This window comes from Carassius auratus, chromosome 20, assembly GCF_003368295.1.
Source record: "Carassius auratus strain Wakin chromosome 20, ASM336829v1, whole genome shotgun sequence".
In the NCBI taxonomy this organism is placed as follows: domain Eukaryota; kingdom Metazoa; phylum Chordata; class Actinopteri; order Cypriniformes; family Cyprinidae; genus Carassius; species Carassius auratus.
The window spans coordinates 17547303-17564782 of record NC_039262.1 but is presented as its reverse complement, the minus strand read 5'-3'; the positions used below and the strand labels follow the sequence as shown (position 1 = coordinate 17564782).

At 36.6% G+C, this 17480-nt stretch overlaps 1 protein-coding gene across 5 annotated transcripts in view; it reads right to left on the bottom strand.

Annotated features, from left to right (window-relative positions):
• Window positions 1-17480, bottom strand: part of LOC113121072 (disabled homolog 1-like) — a 154028-nt gene that overhangs the window by 60522 nt on the left and 76026 nt on the right. For all 5 annotated transcript variants that reach the window (XM_026291301.1, XM_026291302.1, XM_026291303.1 and 2 more), the window contains exon 3: window positions 3182-3321. In XM_026291301.1, the coding sequence (XP_026147086.1) occupies window positions 3182-3321 (140 nt within the window). The remainder of the gene's footprint in view (window positions 1-3181; window positions 3322-17480) is intronic.

Here is a 17480-nt window from a genome sequence, read left to right as displayed (position 1 = left end):
GAGGTTCTGATATGAGCTGGTTCGGAGTGACTTAATAATTAATTTCTTTACCCTGTTACATACACATCATCCAAAAAATGGCTTCAAATAATGTATGCCCATATAAACCATTGTTTTGAGAACAAAGAGCAAGAAAACAGCAAATTAAACTTGCCTCACCGTTTTAACCACACACATAAATAATTGCTCGACACTCCAAAGTTTTGTCCTTGTTTTAGAGTGTCTGGCTGTGTAATAGGTCATTCTACAGCAGATGCAAGGAATATAAAACACATAAATAATATTCATTTCTTTGGTATTATCACTCACATGCCAGCCAATAACTTTAAGTTGTTATGTATAGTTGTCAAATGTATAGTATAGATGTCAAATAAAATACAAATGAAAAAAGTCACTCAAAAAAAAAGAAAAAAAAAAAAAAAAGAATAAAGATCCTATATGTGCTTTTGTTTTTTACACTCATTCAAAATGCCACATATTAGAGGAAAAATACGAATTGTTTGACTTGTAAATGCACCCTATTATTCTGTGCAAGAGAAAGACAAACGAGAGAGAATAATAGAAATTTTCTCTTGAACATTTAAATCTATTGAATTATCAGCCAGAGACTGAAATGCTGACTGTTTACTTTTTAATTGAACACTTAAAAGGCCAATGTGGACACAGCCCTTGAAACACGAAAACAAAAGATCATTATTAAACTACAAATTAATGAAGGTGACTTTTAGTTCTTAGTATATTCACACATGTATGAGTACATTTTGCACTTTTAATAAACCAAACAGCAATGCATTTTATTGTGTAATACACAGACATGCTTTATCTGTACTGTTCACCCACACACAATTCACACCGGACACAATTCATTTTCAACAAGAGGGGTAGAACGAATGGAGAGCACCATCCTTTTTTGAAAAACTGCTGCGAATGAGCGATAGAGAAGCTGAGAGCGGTATGGAGAAAAAGTGCCACCCCAGATGGTGGTGCACCGCCTTTGCCAGAATCAGTCACTGTGATGAGAAGATATCACACTTCAGACCAAAATCAACTTAAAAAATGTTCTCACTTGTTTTGTATATTTTCACAAGCCACTTGTCAAGTCAGATTTGCAAAATGTATAACTGCAATTAAGATCAATATAAAGCCAAAACTTTGTTCTGAAATAAAGCTCGCTTTGTACTGTATATCCAAACCAGTCCAAGGTGTGTGTTTGGGCAGTTCTCCAAACAGCTGGAGCCCTCAAGTCTTCCAGGACCAATCAGATGAGCCTGTTTCTTGATCTTCCTTCCGACTGCGCAGGGAGCATCATCCGTCAGTCATATGATGTATGTTAGCACACCATTAGCACATCCATATGTTCTGGCGGGATGATGAATGAGCCGTTCTAATGCCGGTAGCTGGAAGATCACAGCGAAAAGAGCACCATCTCTGACATTTCAAACTCAGAAGAGGAAGTGTGTGTATAAGTGGTGCTGAAGTGAAGAAAGATGCAGACGTGAAATATAAGATGTGAATCTCGTTTAGCAGTCCGGCGCGCCTGGGGAAGGCCAGAGCAGAGCTTCCTCTGTAGGAGAAGCTGGACAGATGCTTAAGGAAGTTTTTATAGTGCTACGTGGGCTGATTATCAAGGGAGGATGGGGATTACATGAAAATACCTAAGTCAAAATGTTGTTTAAAATCTTCTTACCTAAAACTGATGAAAAGAGAGACACAAAAAGTGTTAGAGAGGAATAAGAGATTTAAAATGACACTATGGGACTCATTTGTTTGATAAGGAGTGGACGACTGTGGGAATATGAGCATAGATTATGTGTCTGGATGAGTGAGAGGTAAACAGCTTTGATCAATAACAGTCTGAACATTCCAATCAGACCAACGTGCAAATCAGATGGCAAAATCACCCTCTCTATCCAACACATTAAGAAACCAATCTAAACACTGATGAAAAGGGTGCGATTTATAGCGAACATACAATAAGACACTTTTTATTTCGGACGATGTGTATCAATGTCTATTTATGTGTATCAGGGGCATACATGTATGCACAAATAGAGGAACCCACGTACACATGGTAGTGTGACCCCTGGTGTTCACATGGCTCATTACCCAATCTAATGGATGTGGCTTATTCATTCATTATGTGGATAATTAAATAAGGATTGTCAAAAAACCTTTATCATATTGTTTTTAAATAATGTTAAAAATAAATATATCTGGAATTTTAACCCTAAAACTACATCTAAAAAAAAAAAAAAAAAAAAAAAAATTAGCATTTTAGAACTATGAATTATTGTATATGTTATTATTTTTTTTTTTTCTGCATTTGTACCAAAGATGTGCCTGGAGCTCAGGGAAGATTTAATATTGATCTAAACCAATATTTTCAATAAAAGTGTGAAATGCATAAACAAATAACAAATAACTAAATATACACCCTGCCACATATTCATCATAATTATTTCAATCAACAAAATTTTTTCCTTTTTTTCATTTTATAATTACAATCTGGAGTACGTAATCAGATTACAAAAATTACTACAGTTAAAACTTTATTGATTACATAATTACAGATTCAAAAAATAACAGTAAAATATTGTAAAAAATAAAAATAAAAAGAGAAATAGATTATCCCTAATTCTTCTTTCACCTTTTACATTTCCCTTTTTAAATTCACATTTTATTTTCATTTGTAATGCAGGAATTCCCAAATTCTTCTTTTTCAGCCAAACCTCTTTCACATAATATATTTACTTGAAGTATCTTTATGATTTTAAGGAAATAAGTTAAGTAACGCATTTGCATGTATGCAGTTGTCTGAAATTAATCAATTGTCACATTATGTTGTTAAAAATAATATTACATTTGTTTGATTTAATGAATTATTAGCTTTTCATTAAACTCACGAACCTCAGTTTGGAAAGTCTTGACATAAGGTTTAATGCACCTTATTTTGTTAATAACAATGAATGGAATATATTTTCTTTATCTTGGTATTTTTATATCAATATGGTACAATATGATTCTATTTAAGTCAATGTGTTAAATAACTTAGTGATCAGTAAGTAGTTTGATTATATTACTGAAAATATGTAATGCAATGGATTACGTTACTAAAATTTTTGTCATGTAATCTGGAATAATTAACAGTAACCGTATGAAAAAGCAACCAACGCACACACACCTTGAGTTTCATCATTGAGTCCTGACAGAGTTTGTCCCCTCTTGCGGCAGTGACATCATCTATCCCGATGAGCTTGGCCTTGTAGCGAACACCATCCCCCTTAAAACGCTTTATCAGAGCTGCTTCACTGCGGTCCTGCCCTGAAGAAAGAAAAAAAGAGAGGGAGACAGATGAAGCATACAGTCATTTGATGAATTTTGCATATCTGCAGCACATCTCCTCCTCCCTCTATCCACTATCATCTCAAAATGCCATTACTTTTCCCACGATCAGCACAATCTGGACCTTGCAGCTGACAAAAATACAAAGCTATATTCTAATAACCCGTATTTATCCCAGCCCACATCCTCATATTTCTAACACTGTGTTCTGTTTGAGCAGTTAGATCTTTAATCTCAGTCTAGTTGTTGAGGTCCAGCTGCAGTTTGTCTGCAGGAGCCTGTGAGGTTGTTCAAAGCCAGGGGGTTTAAAATCAGCTTTGAAAACCCTCCCTAACCCCCAGCTGCCTTACATTTGGTGCCATATTCACAGCTCAGAATAAAGGTCAAGACTGCTGCATGTGTGTGGCTGTAATTGCAGGTATGTCAGGCCCGAGGCATGATGGGGAATGGTTGGTTTCTATGTAACAACGCTGTGTCCAAGTCTGGTGTGAGGTGATAGGAGGGATGAAAGCTGAATATTTTTTTGAGCTCTCACATCAAAGTGGACGTCTATCAGCCAATCATGGCTTAGAAAGTTCAAGTGGTTCCTCCCACACCTTCATCACAAAGCCTATAACTGGATAACTGGATTGACCAATCGATGAGCCTCCAAGGATGTAGACCAATTAACTGGCTTACACTCAGTGAAGCAAAGACAAACAGACCCAATTAGGTTTGAGCCTTCAGTTTGATCAGTGGACAAAGGCAAACAGACACTTGCCAGAACACACATAAACTTACTTAGGCTTAATTGATAGCATATAATAGATGAAGGGTGAAAGAGCGTTTCTGAGCTTTGAAAGCTATAGATCAGTTAAGCAATATATTGTGAGAGGGCCGTGAGTCACCATGTCCCAAATGACTCAAAATAATAAACCACAAAGTTAGCAATGTGAACGAGAACACTTGGTTGCTTCCAAACAGTCACATCATAATTCATAGTAACTTATTCAGGCTTCACATGCTATCGGAAACTTCCTATTCCCCACTTCGAGTTTGTCACATTTAAGTGATTTGTTGTTGAAAAGAATAAAATGCAATATTTAATTGATAACCATAAATATTTAATGCACTAGACAGTCAGCTTGAGGATGATTTTGAAATTTCAGACAAATACACAATTATTTCACTCTTTATAATAAATACAATATGCTTAAAATGACAATTGCACTCGGGCTCGATACAATGCAACTGGTCCTAGTGTGAGTACACCCCAAGATGTCAGCATTCTGAACCTGATTCATTGTTTTTTAATGTCTTTGTTAGCACATCCACCTCCAATGCCTGATTATTCTGATTCTAAAGGCCTCTTGAAGCTGAGAGAGTAGGACCAGTTACATTTGTGCCGTGACCTGAATGGGGGATGGTTTAGGTGGGTTAGTGTAACAGAGGCTAAATGAGACCTTTGCAGGTAAACCTTACTCTCAGGACCTCAAGAGGAACACTAGAAATTGATGCTTTGTGGCCTTTAACATCCTTGTTAGCGCACCAGCCTCCAATACCAGTAGACATTGGTTTATATCATGCTTGGAGTGATGAGAGTAGGCCCCGTTACATTGCTGTTGTGATACGAATGGATGTGATCTTTAAGGGGGTAATTGTAATAGAGGCCAGACAAGACAAAAGCAGGTGAACCTCACATTTTGGGCCTAAGGCAGAGCACTAGAACCTGATAACGTGGTTTTTAATATCCTTGTTAGTGCACAAACCTCCCATGCCAAGAGATGCTGATTCAAATACCCCTTAGAGCAGAAAGAGTAGGACCAGTTATGTTGGTGCCGTGACCCGGATGGGGGAAAGGTTCAGATAGGTGAGTGAAGTGGAGGCCGGATAAGACATCTGCAGGCTAACCTTTCTCTCACAGTATCAAGAAGTACACTAAAAACTGTCACTGGAGGCTTTGGTCTTTTGTGTCCTTGTTGGCACATCTGCATCCCATGCCATATGACGCTAATTTGAAGCCTGTTTGGTGGTGCGAAGATCTCTTCCACAAGGCTTGTATCAACGTAGAGACATTTGAGATTCTAAATTACAACTCTGGCCAAAACCTAAGGTAATTTACACAAGACAAACATGTGGTGAGGCACTCAACAATTTATGTATAACATACCAAATATGCACATACAGTATGATATGCCCTAGATTCCTCCAATATGTGGTATACTATGGGCTGTCCTGCTAGTCACCAAGCAACTGCACAATCATTAATCTATAGGAGTGGTGAAGAAAATTGCTCTGGGTTTCTAGTGCAACATATATCAATAACACTGACACAATGTGACATGCTAAAGTAAGAGATGAGCTATAATGAATAGCAGCCTATGTCCTTAACATGCATAACACATACATTAAGCAGCTGATGAACAGGAGAGTGTGATTCATGAAAGATGATGAATTAACAACTCCTTGAAGGTCACCGCACCATGTTGGGTGGAACTAACTCATCTTTTTTTCATTCAACGAACAGCCTCTGGAGTTGTTCTGAAGCCCACTAACTTTCATTATATTGTTAAAAACAGTTGAAACATTCTTCAAAAATATAATCTTTTGTGCTCTACAAAATAAAGAATGTTATATTGGTTTGGATCGACATGAAGTGGACTAGTACTTTAGCCCATGCTCTGACAGTTTGTGGAGAGCTCTGGAAAGCTGATAACTTTCAGCTGTCCCTCAGCAGCAGGAATGGAAAGAATAAACACTCATTTATTTCCCCCAGTTCAGACCGCTGCACCTGCAATGCCGCTTATTATTACTGCCTACCTCAGGGACTGAACTTTGGCAGTAAAGAACTGACCGTATGAGTGTGTGGGTGGGGTATCTGTGTCAGAAGGCTGCCAACTAAACTGTCCAAGAAGAGATGTCTTGAAATGAGCTCCAGCTCTCTACCCTGCATGGCTCCAAAGTCCTCATTCATGCTGAGGACAGCTCGTGGTTTCTCGGAGAGAAGTCTGGATATCACCCACTTCCATGGCTCTTCAAACTGAGGGAACTCTGACTGCTACAGTGAGCTGTTGACATTAGGTCTAATTGAAGGAGGGCACAGGAGCTTTAACTGCTATCTGCAGTTGCAACTGTAATCCCCACAACAAGGAATCCCAGAAACCAGAGTCTGCACAATTTCAAAGAGAATCATTTCTGGAAACACATCAAATTCGTAAAGAAGCATCAATGATTAGAAAATAGATGTGTGTGCATGCGTGTGTGTGTGTGGTCAAGCGATTAATCGCATCAAAAATAAAAGTTCTTCATATAGGATAATGAAGATGTTTTTTATTTTTTTTTACATATTTTATTGTGTATGCTTTTTTTCACTGAAATGGTCTATACACTGACAAAGGGTCACCATTTTCCCAGCACTAAACTGTAAAAGATTTAGGGAATGAAGCAATGATCCATAAAGAATGAACTAATGAAGTAGCAAATCTGAAACTGGCCGATGAATGGCAAGAACAATTAGGTAAATTAGCAATCAAAAACACATTCAAATATAATGCACTATAGACCAAAGAGCAAACCTTGTATATAATCTTTGATATGTATACTCAATATATGTATAGGGCTAACAAAATATGGGGGAGGATAATTTCTGTCTGAACTAACACTGTTTATTGAAAGAACTAATCTAAAATAGGGAAGGGAAGGGAAGGACATGTAGCTCTGTATTTAACCTATCCATGTGTACATACACAGCAGTGAGTAGCAAAAACAACACACACACACACACACACACATTAGTTTTTTCTGAAAAGTGGGGACATCCTATAGGCGTAATGGTTAAACTGTACAAACTGTATATTCTTTGGCCCTACATCAACCCTACACCTAACCCTAACCCTCACAGGAAACTTTGTACATTTTTACTTTCTCAAAAAAACTAATTCTGTATGGTTTATAAGCGTTTTGAAAAATGGGGACATGGGTTATGTCCTCATAAGTCACCCTCTCCTTGTTATACCTGTGTCATACCCATGTCATTATACAGAGATGTGTCCTGATATGTGACAAAAACAAGAGCACACACACACACACACACACACTAAACCAAATCCAAAAAGCTAAGATATAATAAATAAGCTTATATATATATATATACACACACACACACACTTTATTAATACTGGGCTGGCATCTCCCTGTGGCATTGTGTCAATGCCAGAATCCACACATTGCCTAATGACTCCCTACAAGACTTTTCATTTTCTCACAACACAGCTCCAGTCTTTATTGAATTAAAGCTGCTGCTGCCGACTTTAAAGTCCCTCTCTGTCTTCTCTCTCTCTCCGCATCTTCCTATTACCTTCTTCATGCTCTCTGTTTCTCAAGCCTTTTATCTCTGTTTTCTTTCTCCGTTTCGTTTCTTCTGCGTCAAACAGAGATCAATATAAATTTATACAAAGTACTGGTTCTTCAGGACGTAAGTCAATGCTAAAACTAAATTAAATATACATATTGTAACTTTACCACTTTCCATGGTATTGTTAGAACTGAGTAAGAAATTAAGTTGATAAGAAGTAACTTGAAGAAGTAAGTTGATTAGAAAAACATATATAAAATAATAAGCCCTCCATGGCTAAATATGCACACAAATTTAGGCCTAAATATATAAATGACGTAAAAAAGATTATTAATATGTTTATGCAGTGTCAATATAATTTAAATTTAAAGCTAAATTTTATTGCTTTTTTGTTTCTATGTATTTTAAATAATGGATTTTTTTTATGTATTAATTGATTTATTTATTTGAACCCTGAACTGTAATTAATAAGTATAGCTTCTGTCAAATCAGGTTTTATCACATTGGGATAAATGCTATGGTGCTAGTAGGATTCAGTCTGTTTGGTGTTGTAAACCTCTTTTTGTGTGATTTATTTATCCTTCAAGATGAAAATGGAAATTAATTGAGGTTCCTTCTGAGACCAGAAGCAATAGTCCCATTGTCGTTTGAAGTTGCTTAAAAATGTTGAGTTCATTAGACTTCAAAGAATCGCACAGTTTCAAGCCTCAGTCGAATTTAAATCTGATAGATCTTAAATCCCCTCAAGTGAGATGCAGTCGAGAGACAACACCAGAAGCTGTGTGTGTGGATACACACGAGCACTTACAACATGTCTAAAAATGTTGTTGATGTAGGTCACTGCTGACAAAAGCACTAAAACAGACACTTTAAGCACACCGAGTTCATTTACTGTTTTCTCAACAACACACATGACATACAACTGACTTAACCGAACATAAAAGTGACTGCAGCTTCATCTACAGATCCACCCTAAAGACTAAGTTCATTCGCTGTCTTCTTAAGAGTGAGAAGAAAGGCAGAAATAAAGAAGCTTCTGCTAATCTCATTAGATTGATGGGTAAGAAAACATCAAAGTGTGTGAGATATCCATCAGCGAGCATGTGAGTGCATCTAATCAGCCTTCTGTAGAATGGACAAAATGGGCCAGTTCTCCACAGGGCGCACAGACAAGCACCAAATTTAGAGGTTCAGTGTGCATGTGTGTGCTTGTTTGTGCTATACATGTGGCAGCCTGGTTTCTGAAAATATCACCAAGATATTAACTATTTTTATAAGTTGCTGTTAAGACAGGGACGGACTGGGACAAAAAAAACGGCCCCGGACTTTGACTAGGCCCGGCCCAAAGCCATCGGCACGCGTAAACTCGACAACAACAACAATAACACCTGACATGAGTGTCACAAGACTTTAATTGTGGCCAATGATACTATACCATCCAAATTATAGCAATAGCACTGATGTTGACTAGATGTTGAGCTGGAGTGGATGTCTTTCTCTGCTCTTGGTCTAAGCTCAAACAGAATAAACAAATGATGGAACGGATAAAAAAAAGAGAAAAAAAAAGGTTTTATTCCATGCTTTCTTAAAGTGAATTTATTACTTAATAATCTTAATTTATGCAGTTAATTAATCTTACTGTACAGATAATAATACCACATCTAAATGAAAATACACCATTACAAATGTAACTTCTGTATTCAAAATCGGAAACCAGCTATATGAAAAAGTTTGTAAGCATTAACTGTAATGTTACCAACATTTTTAAAAGTAAAAGCACAACATATGTTTTAATATTAACTACTGCATGTGTCATTTTACAGCTAAAATTTTGCAGTTTAGCTGTTTTAAGTACTGTAATCATTAAAAATGTAGCAACCTGGATATCACTTCCTAACATCATCCCTAGCAAGTAACTCTCTTTCTCCTCTCATGTTCCATACTTTGATCTGGATCTGCCTTTGGAACCTGCTCATCTTTCTGTCCCTCATCATCACTTCACTGCTGCTAATATTTAACTGCGAGGTGCTGCTGCTGGAAAATATTGCTATATATTTCGGTTCGTTTGGGACATTTAGCGGCTTCAGTTTTTTACCCGCGGCCGCGTTATGCATATTGTTTGTTTGTTTGTTTCTATGCTTCTATCCAACGTTAACGTCTTTGCTGTTCGTTTCTTCCTACTCTTCCACTTCTTCTTCTTACTTGGCGGCCGCGGCCAGTGCAGTTGGCATCCAACTTAAAGGGGCATTGCTGCCACCTACAGTACTGGAGTGTAAAACAAATTAGTGGGGTGGGGGGGGGGGGGGGGGGTTTGATGCAGTGATGACTGCATGCTTGGCGGGTGGTGGGCCGGCCCGCCGGCCGTCCTGGAGTACCGGCCGTTCTGTGATTCTCCAGATCACACAGATGGCCAGTCCGCCCCTGTGTTAAGATATAACTAGATATAACTAAATTGAGAGACTAAAAAAAAGCCACATAATGTCTTAATTAAAACAAGCCCTGTACTGTATTGATCAAATTATTCAAATTTTAAATCCATGGCGCAAGAATATCATTTTCATTTACCATGGTATTTACACACGTATGTAATCTTGAATATTATTTAATTAATGCAGAATGTATTGAATAATACATATATTTATTCATTTGTTTTCTCAGAAATTTTTCACTTCAATGTATGACAACGTGGTCTGGTAAAACTTGAGAAATATATGTAGAAAACCAAATTATTCTGTAATTGACCATTTTTAAAATGTTCTTCATTCAAAAGGTAGAGAATTACTATCATTATCCCTTTTGTGCCCCGAACATACATTAGCTTTATGTGGTAACTTTAACAGGCAAAAATATTTGCAATTACACAAATGTCAAAATCAAGTAAACCTGGGGCGTTTTGCATTTTGCATCTTCATTACAATGTAACCACGTTCCCCAAGTATCCAATTCCTTGACATGCCACATATTTAGTTCAGCAGGGAAAACATAATGTAGTCCTTACATTTTTTTGTTAATTATTTTTCTTTTGTTAATGGAAATACAACTAATTCGAATTTGGCCAGGTGTAACAGTTTGCCTGTGTGAGATTATATGGCAGTCTGATTCATTTGTCATTTTATACAGTCATACGTTTCTCTGCAGTGTTCCTGACCCCTGTGGGGAGAATCCACACAAATCAATTCAGAAGGACAGATGGGAGAAACAGAGAGGTCTCATAAACCCCAGATTGTCAGATCATATCCACTGAAAACTATCATCAGTCCTGAACGATACACGTTTCATCGTACATCTCTAACAGACAACTAACAGCAAATATCAGGCCTTGACCTGAGCTAACTTAATACACATCAGCGGTACAGAGATATATGCTCACTGCACACAGAGACATGAAGTAAAAGACAGATAGGAAAAAAACAAATATTTTTAAGCCTTTTTTCTTTCACTGTTCTTTCACAATCTTTTTATTTATGCCCTAGCAATTTATTATTATTACTTTTTTCTAAAACATGATGCAAGTCATTTAGCTGTGATGTTACGTCCATGAAGGAATCATTATTTAAAGTGCACCTATTATGGATTTTTGAAACTGACCTTTCATGCAGTGTGTCACACGGCTCTAAGTGAATGAAAACATCCTGCAAAGTTTTGAATCTGAAAGTGCATCGTGTAAAAAGTTATTGTCTCTCAAATAAAAGAATCGACTCTGGATCATTGAAACGGGTCGTTTCTAAAACTCATTCCAAGCCTTATGTTGACATCATACATCATATGACATCACGCGTCAACATGAAACATTAGCATATTGCCCGCCCATTTGTTGGTCTTTTTACCTTGGTCTGAAGGAAAATGCTAATTCATTCTTTGCCACTATGGTGCTGCTTTTGGAGCGGTTAAAATAGCGGTTTCTCTGGAAACACTGTACACAAAGCGGCACTGCACTTACTAATGCTGCTTTATCAGGCATTACAGGCATGATGAAATGAAACCAATCGCACCAATTACCACAGATTAGCATCATGCAATGGAGGGGTTTCAAAAAATTATTCATTGAGCGAATCATTTGGGAGTCATTGAGCAAGTAAGGTAAAAATAAATGCATATTATAAGACAATGAAAGTGTTTTTTGACCTTGCATGCATGGCAGCTTTTTGTTGGGGACTCCCAAAACTAAAATATTAACCTTTCATTACCCATAATAGGGACACTTTAAAGCCAGTTATTTTAGTAAACTGGATAAACTAGTTCATTAAAACTGACTGAAATCTCTGAAATAGCTCATGGCTCAGATCTACAAACTACTCAGTTGACGTATCTGCAGTTACTCCAACTAGAAGGGAGTATGTGCTTCCACAAAGCTAGTTTTTGCCATCTCATTTAGCGCTCCAGTTACTCCAACAGAACACTGAACTGAGAACAGTAGTTTTTCTGCAGTTTGCGGAAAATAATCACTTTCCATTATTACTACTGACCTCAATGAGCAGAATTTAAAACTACTGTTTTCAAACAGGTTTCCTGAACATTCTCCTCATCTGCTGTTGGTCAGACAGCCATGCCCCTAACTCATCTTATTAATGTTTTTTTTTTAAAGGATTGGTTCCCTTCCAGAAGGAAAAATAAAATCCTGATAATTTACTCACCACCATGTCATGCAAGAAATTAAGGTTTTTGAGAAAACCTTCCAGGATTTTTCTCCATATAGGGGATTTCAGTGGGAGACAATGGATTGAAGTTCCAAATTGCAGTTTCAATGCAGTAACGAATAAGTGTCTTTTCTAGTGAAATTAACAGTAATTTTCTAATATATAAATATATAGTTTTTAACCACAAATGTTTGTCTTGCACTAGCTTGACCTTACACATTACGTAATCACACACGCATTACATAGGCAGAAGTACCGAATATTTATAAAAAAAAAAAGAAAAAAAGCCCTTTACAAAAAAGGTAAAACAACTATGTTGGACAATTTTGAAGTTGGAGGGGAAAATAAGAGTTTTTCACCCTACCCTAGCTTTTTGAAATGGACAAAGAACTAACCATGTTTGACTTTTCCAATGTGATTATGCAATACTCAAATAAATTTAGAATTTTAGTTTTTTTAAATGAACAATCGTTTCACTAGATAAGACCCTTATTCCTCAGCTAGGACTGTGAAGAGCTCTTTGAAGATGCATTGTAACTTCAAATTGGATCTTCAACCCATTGGCCACCATCCAATTGAAATGTTCTCCTCAAAAACCTTAATTTCTTTTCACCTGAGGAAAGAGAGACATGAACATTTTGGATGCAATGGGGTGAAGTGAATTATCGGGTAATCTTTATCCTAAAAGTGAACTAATCCTTTAAAAAAATCTATCAATCCATCAGTATGTAAGGAGGCAAAATAAGACAGAATGAAAATAAAATTTCTGTGTACATTATTATTTGCTTTTCCTTCTATGCAACTAAACTGCAAAAATGTAACTATACTAATTATCCAAATCATCTGTCATCCCAATAAGGCACATTAAAACCAGAAGCTGAGAGTCTGAATGAGATGTTGCTGTGAGCCTGAAGGAATTAAACGACAATTATGCAAGCTGAGCTTTATATGCATCATTTCAAAGCCCCCATCCCTAAAACACATTCACAGTTCAGTGTTCAGCCGAGGATGGGAAGGCAAATTCCCACTGAGTGTTTAATGTTACTTCTCTGTTTGGGATCAAGTTCACATTTATATGCCTCATCAAATGGCTCCTCAGTCTCAGGCAAAATTCAGAAGTGTGAGAGAAACATTCATCCTTCAGTAATTAGAACCCTGCTGTCACCATAACCCTGCTCACACACGTCATATTTGCAGTCAACATTAACTATTTTATTAGCTAATTTGATGTATTTTGGAATGAAAATTATATATAATAAAAGAAATGTTGGGGAGGACTTGATTTTATCCTCATATATAAGGATTGTGCAAAGTGGGTTTAAGAGTACATACTGTAACAGCATGACTAAATAGCTACTATTTAGCATTAATGCTAAAAGAATCAAATGTTAATAAGCATTTCTCTGTGTGTGTTCATGGAGATGTCTAAAACATGTATGTAACAGGTGATCTGTCAATGACTGTGGCAACCCTGAGGCATCGCCTGTGGCAGCCATGACCCCTGTGATCCCACAATGCCCTGTTCTTCTGTTCCCTCCAAATCTCCTTTACCTCCCTCCCTGCTGTCACTTTCAATTGAAGCAGTCATTCAATAAGACATCGTGCCCTATACCTCAGTCTCTCGGCTACCTGATCCAGCTATTCCCCCTATAGATGACCGACTCTCGTCTGATATCTGAGTACAGTTTTTTTAACTCTTGATTTCCTCTCATGAACTGTGCTTAGATTAAATCTGATTATCAAATTAGCAGATTTAGAATTTATGAAATGGCTTGGCATTTTCCTACTTGTTAAATATTTCAGAATATTTAAATAAACTGCTAATTGTAACAACTCAATGCCTTGTAAACATGGCATCTGATACATAATCTGTGCACTTAAATATTTTTTGTTATATATATATATATATATATATATATATATATATATATATATATATATATATATATATATATAGTACTGTGCAAAATAAATTTTTTTTATCATAAATGACATTAAGTCATGTACAAGCTTATGTAAGAATTAAATCCTCTTGACTTAAAAATAAAGTCATATGGTTTACTGCTACTACAGCAGCACTCGTCTGTTATTTTAGAAAAACTGGACACTCTGCACCCAAGGCCGTGTATCAATTTCTCTACACAAAATGGCTCCACAGTTGAGCTACAGGGCCTATAACTCAGCACTAAACACCCTCCCACTGGTGTGCCTCTCTCTCCCAGTACTCATCATTTACTATATGAAACACTGAACCACAGGAAAATAAAAAGCTACTTTATCACTGCAAAACAATAACATCAGGTAAACACAGTGAGAGCCGAGTGGCAATAATGCCGCCACAATAAAGCAATAAATCAAGAATATTCTTTTCCTCTTCTTCTCCTTTATTCTGGCTTCAAATGCACATTTGGAGACAAGATGATTGCCAATGTGCAGTGAAGGGAAATAGTATGCTGCTTTGGAAGGGCTATTTGAGTGAGATTGGAGCGAGCTGAGACTGTAAGTACGTTTGGGTCCTGTCTTGATGGAAAAGCACATTTTAATAACAGCCAACAAGGCCTGAGGGAGAAGCAGCACATATAGCAGGAAGATTAGATGTGCCTCAACACAACCAGCCCCTTCATTCAATTGTCTGCCATATCTGAGAAAAAAGCTAATTTATCAGATGGAAAATGCAGATGTGCATGTTTTACTCGCACACAGAAAGGAACAGAGAGTGGAACAATTCCATCTTCATCTTTCACCATTGATTTGTTAAGCCTAGCATAGCTAGCACAAATTAGGGCACACTTTTATTAGAGTAAACTAGTCATTTGAGGAGAATGTGCTTTTACATTTAGAGCGCAATTTCATTTTAAACAACCTAAACTGATTCTAAAGTCATTTGTTTACATGAGTCTGACAAACTTGGCCCATATCAAATTACTGTATGCAGATTAGCTCTAATGCTGCTCAGCTACCTATACAAATATTGAGCCAAACACAATCTTCTCAATGAAATAAGTTTGCTGCTCTTAGTTTAAGCTACTAGTCTTGCTGCTTTTCCAGCCTCCCTTATGAAAAATAATTAAATAAAAAAATAAAAATATAAAAATTGTCCGGAGATCAGGTAAGACCAGCACACTAAGAGTGGTTTTAGCAGGGATATTACACTTCAAGGTGTGTTATGCTGAACTATGCTAAGCTATTTTAGCATTTCTAGCCAAATAAGAGTACCCAGCCATTAATAGAGCAAAATGACTAGCCTGACCACAATAAAACCCCTGTTGAAAAAACCTGCATATGCCAGTTAGGCATGTTTTGAAGCTGGGACGCTGGTTTGAGCTGGTTTAATCTGGTCCTTTGCTGGTTTATGCTGGTTCGACCAGCCTAAGACCAGCACATGACCAGCTAAGGACAAGCATAAACCAGCAAAGGACCAGCTCAAACCAGCATCACAGCTTCAAAATATAGCTTTTTTTTTCCAACAGGGAATAACAACTGAATTCTCAGATACGATTGAAGGTGGATTCAGTTCCCTTTAAAATGCTTCCATTCTCATTAGCATTCATTTGAAACATTCACATACTATATAAACCAAATTATTAGTGTCGTTCTGGCCCTGCAGAGACTAACTATTCTTGCTTGACTGCTTTTGTGATTAAGTACTTCTGGAAACTTTAACAATCTGCTTTAAAATCCCAGTGGCAACTGTTTTTATTTCTGTTTTATTTCCTTTTTGTTCTAGGAAAAGTGCTCAGTTACCGCAGGTGAAAACACAACAGGGTTCTACATCATTAGCCAACGACTTACACAAACACACACAGAAAATCAGACCTAAGAGGTTTTTTTTTTCCATATTATAAAATCTCAATTCAGTTTAGAGAACACTGCGACATGCTGTGGGTTGAGAAACACCTGCAGCGGGTTGTTTGGGTAATAACATGTTTGTCTTCTCATTGCTAGCATGTGTTTCGCTAAGCTAAATCTCTTTAAAAGCATGTTGTCAGAGAGGCCTGTCACCAGTACATGGGGATCAATTCTGCTCTAAATGTGAAGAGGAGCCTTTCTTCTCAGCTGAGGAACTTATGTATTATCTCTCTCATCTCTCTGATTGTAGAGTTACTGAATCTGACATGACTCATAGTAATCTTTATAATAGTATTGGATCCACTTTAACTTGCACCTCTCAGTTCAGTCTAGACAGTTTTGTTCATGCATCAGAAAAATGGATAATTTAAAGTTTCAACAAAATCAATAGAAAGCAAGTTTTGAAAAAAGAAATCACTCAGTGGGGTGAAAGGACGCTCAATATTCCACCTAAAAAGTGGTCTCTATTAAAGTAAACATGAATATCATTTACAACCCATTTTATGTCCATAATAGGACATATGTCAGTGTCTAAAAACTAATATTTGACTTTCCACAAATGTCTGACAGGGCTTGATTTTATTGTAATTAACTGGATTGTAAACTTGAACTGAATCAAAACTTGAGCTGAATAATGACACTATTATCTTTTAGAGTTGCTTTACGGCACTATTCAAATTGGTCTCATATTTAAAAAAGATTGCATAATTAATTCTGTTATTTCCTTGTTTGTTACTGTGAAGCTGCTTTAAACAAACTGTATTGTGTAAAAATCTACAGAAAAATTAAATAAAAGGTGAATTTGGGGGAAAAAATATACAATAAAAGATTTCAAGCTTTCATTTATTTATTTTTCTATTTACTTACCGTACATTTTATTTTAGTAATGTTGACTGTTGAATACAAGTTGCAGCATACAACCAAAAAAATGAATAAAATAAAAAATCGATAATTTGGACCCCTACAATGGTACCTTTTTTTTTTGGCTATTGCTACAAATATACCCCAGCAAATTAAGACATATCACATATTTACTTCAGATAAGTAATCTCTGCTTTAAGACATCAAATATTGTCTTATAATTAAAGAAGAAAATTTAAATAGTAAATGAATTAAATTAAATATATAATGCATTTAGCAGACACTTTTATCCAAAGCGACTTACAGTGCATTCAGACTAACAGTTTTTACCTAACATGTGTCGAACCCAGACACCTTGCACTGCTAACGCAATGCTCTACCACTTGAACAAGTATATGGAGAACATAAAGATGACTAGAAGCTCAGAAGTTTCCAGTTAAAGTAAGACAACTAAACGA